General features: G+C 43.2%; 5 protein-coding genes across 5 annotated transcripts; 1 reads left to right on the forward strand and 4 right to left on the reverse strand.

The window, feature by feature from the left end:
- Positions 1–180: 180 nt before the first annotated feature.
- Positions 181–1,731, forward strand: EAE98_006017 (uncharacterized protein; the record flags this gene model as incomplete). The annotated part of the gene is made up of 4 exons (XM_038953639.1): positions 181–346; positions 434–944; positions 998–1,453; positions 1,620–1,731. The coding sequence occupies 4 exons, from the start codon at positions 181–183 to the stop codon at positions 1,729–1,731; spliced, it is 1,245 nt and encodes a 414-aa protein (XP_038810034.1).
- A 1,116-nt stretch (positions 1,732–2,847) lies between these two features.
- On the reverse strand, positions 2,848–3,822 carry EAE98_006018 (uncharacterized protein; the record flags this gene model as incomplete). The annotated part of the gene is made up of 1 exon (XM_038953640.1): positions 2,848–3,822. The coding sequence occupies one exon, from the start codon at positions 3,820–3,822 to the stop codon at positions 2,848–2,850; it is 975 nt and encodes a 324-aa protein (XP_038810035.1).
- A 4,492-nt stretch (positions 3,823–8,314) lies between these two features.
- On the reverse strand, positions 8,315–10,501 carry EAE98_006019 (uncharacterized protein; the record flags this gene model as incomplete). Its single annotated transcript, XM_038953641.1, has 6 exons — positions 8,315–8,985; positions 9,037–9,320; positions 9,371–9,586; positions 9,644–10,183; positions 10,233–10,307; positions 10,359–10,501. 6 exons carry the CDS (start codon positions 10,499–10,501, stop codon positions 8,315–8,317), a joined length of 1,929 nt encoding a protein of 642 aa, XP_038810036.1.
- Positions 10,502–11,018: 517 nt separating this feature from the next.
- EAE98_006020 (uncharacterized protein) lies at positions 11,019–12,858 on the reverse strand (the record flags this gene model as incomplete). Its single annotated transcript, XM_038953642.1, has 3 exons — positions 11,019–11,450; positions 11,500–12,540; positions 12,604–12,858. 3 exons carry the CDS (start codon positions 12,856–12,858, stop codon positions 11,019–11,021), a joined length of 1,728 nt encoding a protein of 575 aa, XP_038810037.1.
- Positions 12,859–15,611: 2,753 nt separating this feature from the next.
- On the reverse strand, positions 15,612–16,468 carry EAE98_006021 (uncharacterized protein; the record flags this gene model as incomplete). The annotated part of the gene is made up of 4 exons (XM_038953643.1): positions 15,612–15,874; positions 15,932–16,125; positions 16,184–16,361; positions 16,450–16,468. The coding sequence occupies 4 exons, from the start codon at positions 16,466–16,468 to the stop codon at positions 15,612–15,614; spliced, it is 654 nt and encodes a 217-aa protein (XP_038810038.1).
- Positions 16,469–16,705: the final 237 nt, after the last annotated feature.

The following is a 16,705-nucleotide window of genomic DNA, read 5'->3' on the forward strand; positions in this document are numbered from 1 at the left end:
ATGCGGCAAAACACCCGCCTCCACCCCGCATTACGCTAATTCCCCATACTTTTCAATATATACCTACTTATTAGGACTTCTCAATTATTCCACATAGCCTCCATATACTTTTATAGTTTTATAATAACAACATCTTAGAATACTCAGATCACGCTTTGTTGAAATTGTCCCAAAAGAAATATGTCTTCCTCAGTTCCAATTCCCTTCTCTGAACCTCCTTGGCTCATGGGTTTACCATCTCCTTATTACAATGCTTCACACCGCAAATGGCAAAAAACATGTCAAGCGCTTGTTTCCGAATTACTGGGTGAAGCAGGTGATTGGGAAAAAGAGGGAGATGTACCCGGTACATACTACCCCTTGATCTAATCTCCAATTCTACATACCAAATATATACTTTCAACAAGAAAACAAGACTAACCAACACATCCAGTCAATCTCTACCAAAAGTTCGCCAGCGCCAACTTCCTCATCCCCAATCTTCCCTCTCCTCTCCCTGTAAAATGGCTCAAAGAAATCGGCATCACGCATCTCCCTGGCGATCTCCCCGTCGAAGAATTCGACTACATGCACACCCTAATATTCACGGATGAAATGCATCGTTCTGGGTCTCTCGGGCCCTCCGGCGCCATAACCACCGGGTTCGCCTTCGGGGTTCCCCCCATCTTAAAATTCGGTTCGCACGCCCTGCAAGCCCGTTTCCTCCCCGATCTCCTCACCGGGAAAAAAAGAATCTGTATCGCGATTACGGAACCCGGCGCCGGAAGCGACGTTAGCGCTATTGAAACCACCGCGCGGAAAAGCGATGATGGAGCGGAATGGATCGTTGACGGGACTAAAAAATGGATCACGAATGGGCTCTGGTCTGATTACGCTACCATGGCTGTGAGGACGGGTGGGCCGGGTCCAGGCGGTCTCTCGCTTCTGGTTGTTCCGCTACTCCAGTATCCGGGGGTGACGATGCGTCGGATCAAAGTGGGCGGACAGACGGCCGCAGGAACGACCTTTATCGAGCTGGACAACGTGCGGGTGCCGCGGGAGAATCTGATCGGAAGCGAAGGCGCGGGCATGAAATACCTGATGCAGAATTTCAACCACGAGCGGCTGAGCATCTCGATTTCCGTGAATCGGATTGCGCGCACGGCGCTGCATCACGCGTTTGCGTACGTGCTGCGGCGCCAGGCGTTTGGGAAACCGCTGATGGAGCAGCCGGTGGTAAGGAATCGCTTGGCGCGCTGTGGGGCGCAGCTCGAGAGTCATTGGGCCTGGATCGAAGGGTTCACGTGGATGATGACGCAGTTGCGAGAGGAGGATGCGGATCGGGAGTTGGGGGGCTTGACGGCGTTGGCGAAGGCAAGGGCGGGTATGGTGTTGGAGAGTTGTGCGTCGACTGCGGTGTTGCTTTTTGGGGGGAATGGGTATACGCAGAGTGGGATGGGGGAGGTGGTGGAACGTTTGTTTTTCTTTTTCTTTTTCTTTTCTTTTTCTTTTCTTTTTTTTTCCTCTTTTTTTTCTTTTGCCTTCCTTTTTCTGCAACCCCAATCCCAATCACAATCCCCTCTCCTCCAAACCAAAATCCCCCAAATACCCCCAAAACTAACACCCCCACCCCTCCCCAGGAATCTTCCGCGAAATCCCCGGCGCCCGCATCCCCGGCGGCAGCGAAGATGTCATGCTCGATCTGTGCATCCGACAACTCGTCAAGAATTACCAATTGAAGATGAAGAATGAACTTGAAAAGGCGGGATTGGAGAGATCGGGGGGAGGATCGAAATTGTGAGATGGGAGTTGGGGAGAGGAAGGAGGAGGAGGAGGAGGAGTGGGGATTGGATGGATGTGAGGAGAAGTGAGGAAATAGATGGATGTAAGAGGAGTGAATGAATGAAATAATTCGTATTGTACTTAGGTATGATGGGTAGGTATATTGAAGAGCTTTTATATATATGTATAGGGATTTGAATACTGTATCATTCTTTTGATCGTGAGGAGATATGCTATAATATGATATGATATGATATAATACATACATACATATCCATATCTATATCCGCACACCAAAGCTTCATAAACTAAATAGGTACCTACCTACTTAGGTAGCTGGAGGTATGCAATTCATCCACTACCTATCCTCGTTTTCTCTCCCACCCATATTAGTAAATCAAATCAATTCACCCAGCCCAGATCAGATCAGATCAAATCAAATCAGACACATTCACCAACTCATCGCTCATCGCTCATCGCTCATTTCAAAATCATCATCATCATCATCATCATCATCATCATCATCATAATTATATTAGCAACCCCAATTCCAACCCTAATTCCAACCTCCAACCCAACCCAACTCAACCACCTATCATCTATCTCGTTCACTCAAATACCGCATAAATGCCCGTCGCATCACTCGTATTCATGGGTATATAATGATTCAATATTCAATATTCAATCAATCCATCAATCCAACAAATAAACCATCAATCAATCGTACACGTACTTCTTCTCCTTTCGTATCAAATACCATACATATCCATCACTCTCTCATCATCATCATTATCATACATATGGATACGTGCGCAGAATCTTTGCAGTAGCTTAATCAAACAAAGCTACAGACGGTTCGTTTTCCTCCGGGTTATATTTTTGTTTGGTGGTTGTGTTTCTTCTTCTTCTTTTGATTGGTTTGGTTCGGTTTGATTGGGTGTTTGTTTCGGTTTCGAGGCTATGGGAGTGGGATGTCGGATCTGGTATATTTCGAATCGGGGGGTGGGTATCATTCGTGAATCTTTGCTTGATGGTGACGGTGCAGTACGGTCCAAAAGTCCCGTCTCGTCATCGGTCTGAAATATCTCATATCGGGTTATGCATCGGCGGTAATGTATCCCCGTGTAATCTCGGTGTTCTCTCCAATTCCCCTCCCCTTCCCCTCACAGTACCCTCATCACTTCCACTGGCCCCCACTGTACTAGTTCCCGCGCTCGTGCCTGTGCTCAAACCCCTCTTCATCATCTTCCCCAGAATACTCACTAATTCTGCCGCATCTTCAAACATATCATCGTCCATTCCCTCGTCCGCATTATAGACTTCGCTAATCGTCTTCCGGGCCAGTTCTCTCGACCGATTCGCTTCATCCAGACAATCATATATAAATGCTGTATATTCGACTTTGACAGAGAGGCGCAGAGGGTGAGAACCCCATAGTTGGCGATCAGCAAGGATGGAAGCGTCTTCGAAACATTGGGTTGCGAAGGGACGGTAATCGTGAGCGGGGATGAGAAAACTTCCTGTGATATCTGGCACTGGGAGAGAGAGACCGGGAGGTCCGCCGACGGGTCCGCCTTCGAGAGCGTGGGTAAGTTGGATGCTGGATGGACGATGTGGGTCTGGCGGTGGGGTATTGTCGATCCCTTTGCCTTTTTCTTTATAGCGTGGAGATGTCAAACCAGGTGGAGTAGAGATCTTGGGAGTTCTGAGAGTGATCGCAGGAGTATTGTGGAAGAGAACATAGAGATGATAATAACTCGCTCTCAGTTTGTAAACGAGGACTTTTAACTCTCCGAAACCTGCCACTAGCGGTAGAACGTATTGTTCTAGAATTTTCAAACCTTCTTTCGCATACCAGATAATTCGAGTGTATAGTTCGACGGACTTCGTATCACGGGTTGTGTCGAGTCGTCTGAGTTTTCGCGCTTTCACAACCATTTTTGAGAGCATGGTGAGATTTCCCAAAATCTGAAACAGATTTTGAGCCAGCAGTGGGTGGTCCAATTGAATGTTTTTGGCAAATTGGCCAAGGAACTTTGTGTCGACCTCTGAGGATGCCATTGTGATGATTGGTGAATGTAGAATTGCGTGGAAGTGGATGTGAAAATTTGTACAAAAGATCAAGAGGCAAAAACAGAGGCTCTCGATGAAGAAGGCTGGCGATAGAACCAATCGCCGGATTGTGAATCGGCTCGATATAGTATTGGTTGCGTGATGAGAGAGAGCGCGTCGCCGCGAAGAATTAAGAGCAGTATAAACTACCAATTAAACAGCACCAGTGATAAGATATTCTGGTGGACTCGTATACAGAGGATAAATCCAGCAAAGATTTCGACGACACGATCCTGTGATGTATCCAACAAGGTCTTGCAAAATTCGACAGCGAGCGTGATTCAAATGAGCCAAAATAATTCGAATTCACTTCAGCAACCCCAAATGAACAAAAATCCTTCAGACCGCCTCCTTTCAACAAAAGTCCTTCCAGTCGTATCTTCACAATGTTCCAAGGTAGTCGCTCCTATGGATATTCGAGTGCGTCCAAATGCTTTGATTGTGTGTGGACAAGGCGTCAAATAAAAATCGAATATCGTGGAGAATTGAAGAGTGTGAAGAAGATGGATTCGCCCAGCCGAGTGAATCAATTGAAGACAGAGGACAGAGGATCGAAAGGACCGAATAATCCGATTGAATTATTTCTCTCGTCTTTACTTCTCGAGAGGAAAATTTTAATTTTAATTAGTATATTTCCCAACGTCGAATGAATCAATCAACGACGATATCCACATTACACACCAAAAGTATACTACAACTCGTCAGAACAAAACATTCTCAACCAAACAAATCTTCCCAAATCCACAGGAGTAGGTAGGTACATCAATTCAAACAATTGACCCATTCACTGACCAGATATAATACAATTAATAAGTTCTCACTGGCGTGAAGCAACAATGACCTGGCAGCCAATTGCAAGTGTACTTGGCCTTCCTAGTAGCAGGCTCAACACACGAAGAAATCACCGAGAACCCTTTAATCCTTCAAGAGAGAGATTTGAATGAGTACAAAACATTTCGACTCCCTTTTCAATGGGCGCAATTGCACCTGAAACAAAATGTCTTTGTACACGAGAGGCGGTGACCGATGGACGTCTCTCAGATGTGTTTTGTACAGATGATATTTGGGAGAGGGGGGTTGAGGAGAAATGTTGCAAGGAAGCTTTCGTATGTTGATGTGGGAGAACAACGGCAAAAAGGAAAACCAGAAAAAAATAAAAACGTTTCTGTGTACGGAAGATTTCGAATGGAATCGATTCAAAAGATAGGGAATTGCTGTTCCCAATTGAAAATGAGCGTATACAAGAAAAAATATCAAAAAGAATCTTGTGTCTTCAGGACCAAAACCACATTCTAGGAGATTGGAGTTCTTGCAAGATCTGGAAAGTTGGAAGAGATGCAATGCAGAAAAGGCGAGCGTGGAAAAGATCAAGAAGGAGGTTTTGATGATGGACGCTACGCTACCTCTTCTTCTCTTTTCGAATGGACATGTAAGTAATATGCAATACCCCGACACACTTGGACACTTGGAATTATCGCTCCCCCGTCGTGCAGCAATGTAGTTGGAGGGTTTAATGCACAAGCTACGATCTTTTCGATGCGGAACGCCTGTACTTGCATATTTTGGCGTTGGATGGAGCGACCTGCAAAGATACGTGGCAGCACAGATAGAGTGGGAAGTGAGAAGTGAGGAGCATTTTGGGGAAGATTAGAGGGAAATGGGAGATGGAAATGGAAATGGGAAATGGGACGGAGAAAGGCTGATATCTTGGTAAGAAGCTAGAGCGTTCCCGTTTGATACGATGTACACGACAGACTGGTAGAATTATTTCTGGTATGACAGTTTGGTATTGGTGTGTATGTGAAGGATGTGTATGACGGATTAATGTATAAATGTATGAATGTATTAGTTCTACTATGTAAGATGATTATTGTTATGATTATGCTTTAAGGATGTGTATATGTAGTGGGGTAACCTCGGTTATGAAGGGTTGAGTTGATAATAACAATTCTCGAATAACCATTAGAAGAAGTTATCAAGAAGCTACAAGAATAGATTGAAGAGGAATGCATATACTTACATTTATTGAGACTATTCCGAGAAAGTATCTACAACAAATAATGAAACCATCAGTCTCTTCTGCGAGCCATCTAGCCATCTAGCCATCTAGCTTCCAACATAGCAAAAGAACAGAACCTAGATACTGCACTCATTCATCTCCATGGGTTCACCTGCAAGGAACTGAATCTCCAAAAAAAGAACCTTCTACAAGATGACAAGCAACAAGCTACAAGCTGCAAGCTATCCTCTACATGTACAAATCGCCATCCAAATTCCAGACCAATAACAGCCAACAGATCTCGGAGCGTCAAGGTACCAGGTAGCCATAAATAGTACAGATGAAGCTTGCTCTTTCACCATTTGGATATTAATCGTTGGGATGGAAATTCTCCGACTGGCTTCATCACTTTATGCATATGCAACTTAGAGATATGGGTTTAGCTAAATAGAAGATGAAGCTAAAGTCCCCCCTTCACCGCTCTTACTGGATAGTATTACGCATTACGCATTTACATTTATCACGATTTACAATGTACCTGTATAGTAATATATCCATCCATCTCTCTAAATCTACCTCCTCCGTAGGTAGGTACTCGTAGGTACCTCGAAAATAACACCAATTGTCCAATGAGAAATCATCATCCAATTCACAAACAGTTATGAAGAAATAAGTAGGAATCTATCTTTCATACGATACCTGTCCAAGTATTCCATCTTTTGTCCCGTAGGTTATTCATCATTGCATTATTTCATTATTCGCTCTGTGGTGCCAACACATTCATTTCCTCCAGCACCAACACACAATTCACAATTCCATCCATGAAATATGCAGCCACCCTTTTCACCAACCAGGAATTTTTAATTTTTTTTTTCATTCTATTCCTCACCACTCGATCACTCAAAAAGGAAAGAAGCGGTGTAGATCCACTCTTCAGAGAGGAAATTACGCGAGTTTCAGGTTGGTGCAAGGTTCCGAATGAGGTTCTAGATAATGCTTGCTGCTTTCCTTTGGACTGCTTTTGGTAGATGGGTTTTTGTGTCAAGGGAGCTTGCATGAAATTACTTCGCTACTCCTATTTTTTGTCTCCTTTTTCTGGGAGAGAAGAAGAATCGTCTTGCTGATTTATTGATTTATTGATTAATTGATTAGAAGTTTTGATATATAAAAAGAGCATATCTACATCAACAAGGCTGGATATACTCTCCAGTAAAGAAAGCTCGTTAGTCCGTTTGCTCTATCTACTTTTTCCAGCTATCTCCTCCAAATCTACCAATCTACCAAAGAGAACCCAAGCGAAACAAAATAACCATGCAAAACAACCCGATTGAAATATTCCTTTCTTCATCGGCAAGTAGCCGTCCTTCATGGTCATCCTCGAATAGCAAGCACCCTCTAGTGAGCGGCTCAGCAGCCCTCAATTCTTCTTCAACAAAGTCCACTTATCCAATCTTTCTCGTTCCTGTCTTTGAAATACATACTGCGTATGTTTGTGCAACCCGCCGATCAGATATACTTCCGGCCCGAACATACTCGCACACAATCTACATATCTACATATCTACATATCTACATATCTACATATCTACATATCTACATATCTACATATCTACATATCTACATATCTACATATCTACATATCTACATACACAACCACGCATACCAAATTTTTCTTCAACCAAAAGCACGACAAACAAGAGAACTTGAAACAACAAGCAAGATTTTCACATATGAGATGATATCTCGGTTCTGAATTATATAAAGGACTGTGCTGCATATGATATGGACGATGGACAAACCGTGGGAGATATCAAGTAATCTTGGAATGATATTTAAATATTAATCGCGAGAGTATGCTTCAAATAAAAGTTGTATGGAAGCGCAAGCTGGTTTGTATATTTGCAGATAAGTAGATCTGAAATTCTGGATATACTACTACTACTACTACTACTACTACTACTACTACTACTACTACTACTACTACTACTACTACTACTATTATTATTATCACTACTATACACCTCTCGAGATTTGTGTCTTTTTAGGAAAATCATCCACCTATACGCACATCTTTCCATCATCTATTAACTATATCTCAGAGTCAGACAGAAATTGTAAAGAAGGAAACAAGGAAGGAAATAATAAATATTAAGAGCTGCGTGTCTAGTTATTAATACCTACCTACCTATCTATCATTCTATAACCCTAAAATCTTCAGCGCCAGATACTAATTCTTCAACGCTATAAAACTTTCCAGTCTAGTATACATATACATATAAATATACATGCCATATCCTATAATATCCAAACGCCACAATGCCAACTCCATCACACGAAACAAGCATGAAAGAATGCGTGTCAATAATTCAAAGAGAAGGGTAAAGCTGTGCCCTTTCTCCCCAACTTAACAAACTCCTTAAATTAACGTAACAGTGAAATCCCATCACCCCGGCCTAACATTACTCTCAGAAGCCATAAACGCCATCCAATCAGCCATCGCATCCGGCGACGAACTTCCCCCTGGTCTAAAATCCGCCATCGAATTAAGAAGTTCGCCACAAAGTCCTTGGATCGACGGTATGATATGTGTAAACGAGATATTTACACCATTAATCATTGTATGTTCGGAACCCGGAACGCCAGAAACGATTCGCGTGTGCCACTTCTTTATTTCCTGACATAGAAGCTTCATGTTCCAGACACTATTTCGTTGAGCTTGGCCATTATTGTATACGAGGAGGTTTTCCATTTTTTCATCGATGGAATCAAGGTAGTAGCGGAGGTTTGCGGCTTGGCGGACTTGGTCGCCGTCGAGGGATGGGGAATCGCAACCTTCGGTGAATTTCCCGAGGACGAGGAGGGCGTAGAATAATTCTATGTAGTTTGGTGCGGTAAGACAACAGAATTCTAGGGGAGTGAGAGATAACACCATATCGAGATAGTCCTTCGCAGCCTGTAGACAACGAATCAACATTTCTGTTCTTGAGGAAGAATGATACCAGGAGGCTCGATTTGATGACGTGGTTGTAAATTGATGTGAGTCCGATGAAATGGCGTTAAGACTGATTTCTGCAACATATATACGGAGATGTGCATACGATATTCTCAGTATGTCTAGATATGTTAATACAATGCAAATCTAGAACATGTAGATCTACTACTCACGATTGCTCCAAGCTTCGGCAGGAAAGTACCTCCGGATATCCTGGAATTGTTGAGACAAAGTTCTATTGAACATCTCAATTCGTACGTAATCAAGCTTAGCAAGCTCTCCATGATTGGAGTAATCAAAGGCATCGTTAACCTCTTCGCCAAGTCGATGAATTCTTGTGAAAAACGGTAACAATCTATCCGTCTCGGTTACGCTGACCTCCGATAATACTTGGCAACATTGTTCAATATAGTCGTGATACTTCAGACTATTGGGTTTCCTCAGACTGCGGCAAATTCTACGGTAATATTAGTTACCGTCCAGTCCACATGAAAATTGGAGACTTACGATGATGTCAAACAAAAACATCCGATAAGAGTCCTTTTCTCTTCTATCTGAGCTGAGGTGAATTTTTTAGGGCATTCAAAGCCAAGAGTGCTTGAATAGCTCGTTTGTACTTCACCAAACTTTGGCCTGTGAAGTCCAAGGTCCATCACCATAGTATTTGCCATTTGCGTAAGCTGGAATAGATTCTCTTTCGCTGGATTATAGTGATAGTGATACCTAGACTGGTCAGACCAAACCGCTTTTGTAACCGTGTAAAGAGGTAGTATAACTTACCAAGCGAGGTACAAAAGTATTCCTTGTAGCAAGTCAATACTCTTCTCACCGTGCATGATTGTACGGCTACTAATCGTTTCGCGTAGCTCACTTTCAAGAAGATGTTGCAGGGGGATATTGTTTTGACTTGTACTAGCAAGAATTCCAAGCAAAAAAATGGGTCGTTCATGCCTCAAGCTTTCTAGAGAGGCTTGCAGAGGAAGAAGCACAAACGGAAAGGCTGAAGCTCTACTAGCATACTCCTTCAGTGCCTCTTCAGCCTGTTTGGTACTGATTATGCACCTCGAAATGACATCATTCAAGCCACCGTAACTAAGATTTGGAGGTGTAGACAAAGACATGTGTTGGAATGGTTTGGTACTTGTATTCTCCAATGGTAGTAATGGAAAAGAAAGCTCGAACATCTCTGATAGATCCAACGGCATATTTTCCTGGGGAGATTCAGGTGTTGGGATTGAATTAGGCTGAGAATCTGCTTGAGATTTGGCTGCCAAAATATTCAAAATCCCATCAAGCTTTTGCTCCATCTCCGCAACACGCCTGATCATTGGTCAGCGTTGGAGTTTCAATGAACAGGATGAAAACTTGCACTCGAGAAGATCTCATCTTCTTAGGTCGAGGTTTCGTTTCCAAGAACACACATTTCTTCCTGCTTTTTGAACATCTACAGATATGTCAATAGGTTTCAGATTCCCGTGATTTACAAGTGACTGACTTTGCGCATCGAGTAGGGTCATCTTTACTTGGTAAACATCTACCTTTGGATGCCCTGCATGCTTCACATGAGCGCCTCAATTTAGTAGGAACCGGTGTGTCGCTATCAACACAAGCGGAAGGCTCGGAATCCGGAAGGTTCATATTGGTCTTCAACTAAACGTAAGATTGAATGAATGAATTGTAGACAGCTTCGTGAGCAGCGGAATGTCTACTCATGCCGTTTTCAATGAGATTGATGCTGAATTTGAGAAGAAAGCCATTTCAGGGTGAACATGCATCTTTGACCGTTCGAGGTTGAAGAATGTCGGAATGAGATAAAGATCCGTGATTCCGGACGCTAGCTGTATGAGGAAAAGCTGGGGATTGATATGTCAGCGAATGCCAGGAAACATCCCCTCGAAAGGGTTTTAAGTTGTATCAAAGATTTCTCATCATTCTAGAATCAAAGGCCATTCATTCTTGGCCGAGTGACGTATATTCTGAAGTGTTGGTTAAACAAGTCATAGGAAAAATAGAGTAGTGTATTTCTATTCTACTTCATCTTGCTCTTGCTCTTGCTCAAATCCACGAACGCCTAAAATCCAACGACCTGAGGGTATTAACTTCGCATAAATTCATAGATCTAGATATATAGCATGCTTTTTGACGCGTAAAAAAATCAGTCCAACTTTCCATCATCTGCAACATCTGCACTGTCCGCACCCATATTTCTCGCCTCGGTCGTCGATTGATCTAATTGCATGTCATTCATCGCTGCCATTCTCTCATCGACAGTCAATTCACTCTCTGCTCTCTTGATTTTGACAAAGAGTGCCATTATTATTAATGAAACACCTGCACAAGCAACTTCGAACCAAAATACTGCGTGGTAACTTTGTCTCAGGCCCAGTCGATCTAAAGTGTAAGTGTTGATGATATCTGAAAATCCAAGACAAACTGCAATACCCAAATGTAGAATGAGCATCACCATGGAGCCAGCAAGACCTTGCTGTGACTCTGATAGGGAAGTAGTGAAGAATATGTTAGCCACTGTAAATGTTATGTCGATACCAATTGTTGCACATATCATGGCAGGGAATATATATGCCCACTGTATAATTTGTCAGCGTCTGATTAAGAAATATCTGGAGAAAGCTTACATAATTGGCGCCTGCTGGAGCAATGGCAAATAGCAAAGGTGCAACGATCCAGGCTACTCCAGCTGTGACAATAAGGGCTGTTCCTGGTAGTAGGTGGAGAACAAAGCCACCAAGTGTAGAAATTATGCAGCCGCCTAAAGCCATTGGTGCATACCACGCAACAAGCTGTAACGGGGTACCACCCATGACGCCAGTCATATAGAATGTGGCATAAAGTAAGAAAATTCCCAGGGAACCGTAGCACAAGAAAAGTGCAAAGACAAGCGGTACCATGGAGGGGACTTTGAAGAAAGAGCTCGGAATCAAAGCTTGCTTAGTGTGGATCTCGATGTATGCAGCGGTAAGAAGCAACAAGCTCCCGACAATGAATAAAACGTAGATATAGGGCGTCTTCCAGCCATTAGGTGCATGGGCCGAATCGATGATGGCGAAAGTAAAGAGAATTAGTCCCACGACAATGAAAACAGCACCCCACCAATCCATTCTCACTTGATCATCCGTGCCCTGGCGTGCCTCGCGAACTTTCCGCTTTTTGGCAATGTCAGAAGGAATTGTCATGTAAGACGTGATAGCTGTGATGACTGCAAAAACACAGCCAATCCAGAACCACCAGCCCCAAACTGTGAACTCAGCTACCAACCCAGCGAAGAAAATTCCCACGAAAAACCCCAGCGGCGCACATGCTCCATAAATTGCGAAAACCAAGTTCTTCCGTGGGCCTGGTCGATATATGATGCCGATAAGAGCTACACTTGAAGGTAGATACATCGCTGGACCCAGGCCTTGTAATGCCCGACAGAAATTGAGCATTATAAGATCAGTTGAAAATCCACCTACCAGGCTCCACAAAGCAAGCCAAATGAAACCTGCTACATATGCTGGAAATGATCCATACATATCTGATAAGCGGCCGAACACCAAAAGAAAGCAAGCAAGAGTGAGCGAAAAAGCGCTGGCAGGCCATGTCGCCGAGGCCGATGGTATTCCTAGACTGTCGACCAGAGTGGGCAGTATGACTGTGAAACCAGAAACAAAGTATTCCTTTTCCACTGTCAGAGTCTGTGAATTGAAACCAAACAAAAGGAAAAGATTGATAGAACTCACGGTGAGCACCTGTGACATTGAAATTGAAAATACAAATCCAATCTCCGCCCATAGTGACTTGAAGACCTCCGGCCTTTGTCTACCTAGCCTTTCAATCCTTACCTCCGGAGATTCTTCTAACGAATCCCCCAAAGGCGAAAAAGAGTGGGGGTTGTCATTGCTGTTTTGACTGGTGTGCCCGGAGGTTTGACGTTCACCTTCCAATGAGGTTTCAAGATCCCCAACAGAGCCACCGTTTCTTTGATCCATTGCCATGTTATCGGTATCCAAATTTATCTATGTGAGGCTTCTTTTTTCGATAACCTGATGAGCACCTTCACCAAGCTTTTCCTGTTTCTTCGCCACCAATGTGATAGTGGTCAAAGCACTCCAACGGATCCGTAATTGGGGTTGTGAAATTCTGGTATATGTAAGGACGAGAGGGAAGATATATTTTTCTTCTCGATATCCATTTATTGTCGTGGGTAAATGAACTGAAAACTCAAAAGATCGTGGGTATATGGGATGATAACTCGTCGTCAGGTTCCTCAAAAAAAAAGATAACAATGTGCAGAATCCTGGATGTTAAGAATAATATGCTGCATTAAAAGAAAGGAAAACAAATATGGTGTGCTTGCACAAGAGGCGTGCGTCGTCAAGATAAAGGGCGTCACATCAAACCCCTACACCGGAAATATGTATGTGTATATGTAGTTTTTACTAATAAGTCGATCGGCCCAAAAGCCATTAGTAACCCAAGTTCACCGATTCACTGGACAGTGAAGGATGGCAAAAAAAGGAAATGGATCTAAGCGATCATATCACCCAATCCATGCAGTACTTCATGCCTGAATTGAGTAATTGATATGGCGGATTCGATGGCGCTAGACAATTGATCGTAAAAAAAAACTAAAATCCCCAGAACATCTAGATTGAAAAGTAGGTAGTCGAGTAGTAAAAGTAAATGGTAATATATATAGCCAAGACCAATTTGATTTTGATAATGAGGAGCCCGGGTGCTGTGTACCGATTATTTGTCGTGGAACCAAAAGAGGGGGGATTTAAGTACTACTTGGGTCTATTAAATGGGATGGTATTTGCTTACTCCGTAGGAGAATTTCTGCGTGTTCTGGGTGTTCTGGGTGCCTTTGTACTCGGGTGTACATACCCAATTTCACCTAAAGGCCAAACCCACGAGTCAAGCCAATGAGAGCGCGACTGAGCATACTCTGTGACCCAAGGCACAAAGAAGCTGTGGGAAGGTTTGAACCATGCTCGTTTGTTGGCTTTGTGATGGCCTCATCGAAACTCTGTAAAGAGCAATGGATGGAATCGCGAGATGCTGACCAAATACTCTGATGAATTGCGCAATGAAAGAACGGATAATAGCATACCATGTCAAAGCAGGTGTCCATTGACAGATGGAGCATCACCGTTGAACATTATCGTGATGCAGAAACGAAAAGTAGAGGATAAATAAGTTGAAAGAGCTGGGAACGCTTGCGTAACATTTGGGAAGAATTGATGCAGCTCGGCATACTTTTGGTATCGACATGGAGTTCGTTTGGGGTTGGAGCTCCAGACAATTGAGATTGATTGACGCTACTAGGTAGGTAGGTGCTAGGTAGGTATTTGACAAGCAGTTGTCTGTCTGAGTTTTCGATATATGGAGAAACCTCTCACTTGGGACTCGGAATTGGATGAGGATGTGAAATTGTGAATGCCTGCCTATGTATGAGGCTGATCCGAACTTTATGTTTGTGGTTCGGGAAAAATGGGTTTGAGGACGAAAAATGATGTTTTGGAGTTACACAGGTCGGCGCACATAAAACGTGATACTAAAATCACGAGAGAGTCACAAGAGTCGCACATATCACGTGCACAATTCACCGAGCAAACAGGGCAAAATGCACCCGAAAGCGCGCTAAAAAAGCTAATGAATTTTTTTCCAATATAAATATCTCGCTCACCTCCCGGAATCCCTCTTCTCTTTCTTCTTCATCATCAGTAGAGGTTATAATTAATACTTATAACATTTACATGGGGGCTTCGCTACGGCGACTTGCTGAGGGTTATCCTTTACTTCTTCGAAGTAAAAGTTGGGTTTTCTTCCGTTCCCGGCCCCCTTGAATGAAGGTGAACACTCTTCCTTATCAGCCGTCTTCGACGATTCTATCGGATTTTGACTGTGGGGTGGTCTCTACATATCTTACTCTGTGCCATTGCTTTTTTGTGAAAAGAAAGTGCGCATTGAGTAACAATCTTGCATAATGGATTTTTATGGTAAATCTATTTGCTTTGTGCGCTCCTCGTATTGTGGCCAATATACATATACGCAGCTTTGTGGCTGTCGTGTGTATATGGGAAGTAGTCTGATAGCTAGTAAATTTCCGTAGTGTAAAACTTGGTGTGCAAAAGTGATGAATTTTCAAAGTCGTGTACTCCAAGCATTTCTGCTGTGTTTTTCCGTGTCCCAAGTGAGGTCTTCTTCTAAAGTACGTTGTCCTTGATTTCCTGATAGCAACCAGTTAACATGCTGCCGAACATGCAAGCTTAAGAACATGTCGTATTCGCTCATGAATAGGTGACCATTGCATGTTCTCCATACATCAGAGCCAAGGAACTGGAATTTCAGATTCAGCAAGACGTTTGCTCTGCATTATGCTCTTCCAAGGATCTCTTTCGTGCAATGGTGGTTCTATTGGATTTACAGCTGTGTCGCAGGATGTACGTTGAGGCTCTCGAAATGTCGGATTTGTAGTGCCGCCAATGGAGTGTTCGCGGATGCGCACAATTGAAAGAAAAGAAACCGCGTGTAGTCTAATGTTAATCAACATATAAATCACAATTACAATTGTGATGAAATAAATTCGAAAGTTTGACATCATCTCAAGTCTCCATATCACTCGGTGAAATAAAAAATTATGATTGGCTGTAGAACGTTCATTGCTTGTATTGAGTTTTTGTTTTACCTAACTACTTGCAATAATCCCACCACATACCACTTGCTCAATAAAGAGAAGGGTAATCTAGTAGAGGCGCTTGGGTGGAGACATAGATGCCTTGATGGTCAAGCTGCCAACGTTTTGCCATCCCTTCTTCAACAAGGAGACGAGGTAGTTGATAGACAACATGATGTTGGAGATCAATTGGTCCTCAGTCATCTCGACGTTTCCGACAGCAACACCCATACACAAGACCTTCTTCAATTGGAACTTGATGGTGGACTTGACTTCGTTGATCTTACCGCTAAGATCTTCGTTGTGGGAGACTGGGGTTGGGAATTTACCAGCTGTGAAAAGCAATGTTAGTCAAAGTTATATGATGTTGGGAACGGATAAAAACAAACCCTTGGAAAGACCGGGACCCAAGAGACGGGGAATTTGCTTGATCAAGGTGTCGGAAGCGACGAAAGCATCGTACTTGCGTGCGAGCTTCTTGATCAACTTCTTGTTCTTGTTGAGCTTCTTCAAGTCATCAGCGGACATGGCGTCAACACCACCGTGCTTGGCACGATCGATATCGTGTTGATCACCGAGAATGCTATCCATCAATCAGCCTTTGCCTCCCCCATCATATATATTCGACTTCGTGGACATACCAAATGCTCATGTTTGGGCGGGGAACGACTGGGAGACGGACGGTTCCGGAGAAACGCTTGTCACGTTGGGGATCATAGTTCTTGAGGCCGATTTGGAGCTCGACGGTCTCGAGGAAGTTTCTCTTCTTGGTCTCGAGAGAGTACTCAAGAAGACTTTGTACGTTGGTACGCACTCCGGCTGTGAGGCGAATACGTTAGTATTTGTTTCAATTGATTTTCTCAATGGAGAAAGTATTCCTGGCAAACAGCGAAAGGCGATAACATACCGACTGTGATTTTAGACATGATGACAGTCTTCCAGTAGAATTGATAAAGTTCTAATGGTGAGGTTTGGCGTAGATTTGTCGATAATAAATTTGGGAATCAAAATTTTCGAAATTGCAATATGGTGGGGAAAAAGTTCGGACCTTTTAGCGAGAATTCACGTGCTATACAGTCATCCAATCAAGTACGGCTAACACTACTAAGTAACGCGAAAGACAATGACTCTAAATGCTTCACCTCCAAATTCTACTCTAATAT

This window comes from Botrytis deweyae (assembly GCF_014898535.1).
Source record: "Botrytis deweyae strain B1 chromosome Unknown BDEW_012, whole genome shotgun sequence".
Classification (NCBI taxonomy): domain Eukaryota; kingdom Fungi; phylum Ascomycota; class Leotiomycetes; order Helotiales; family Sclerotiniaceae; genus Botrytis; species Botrytis deweyae.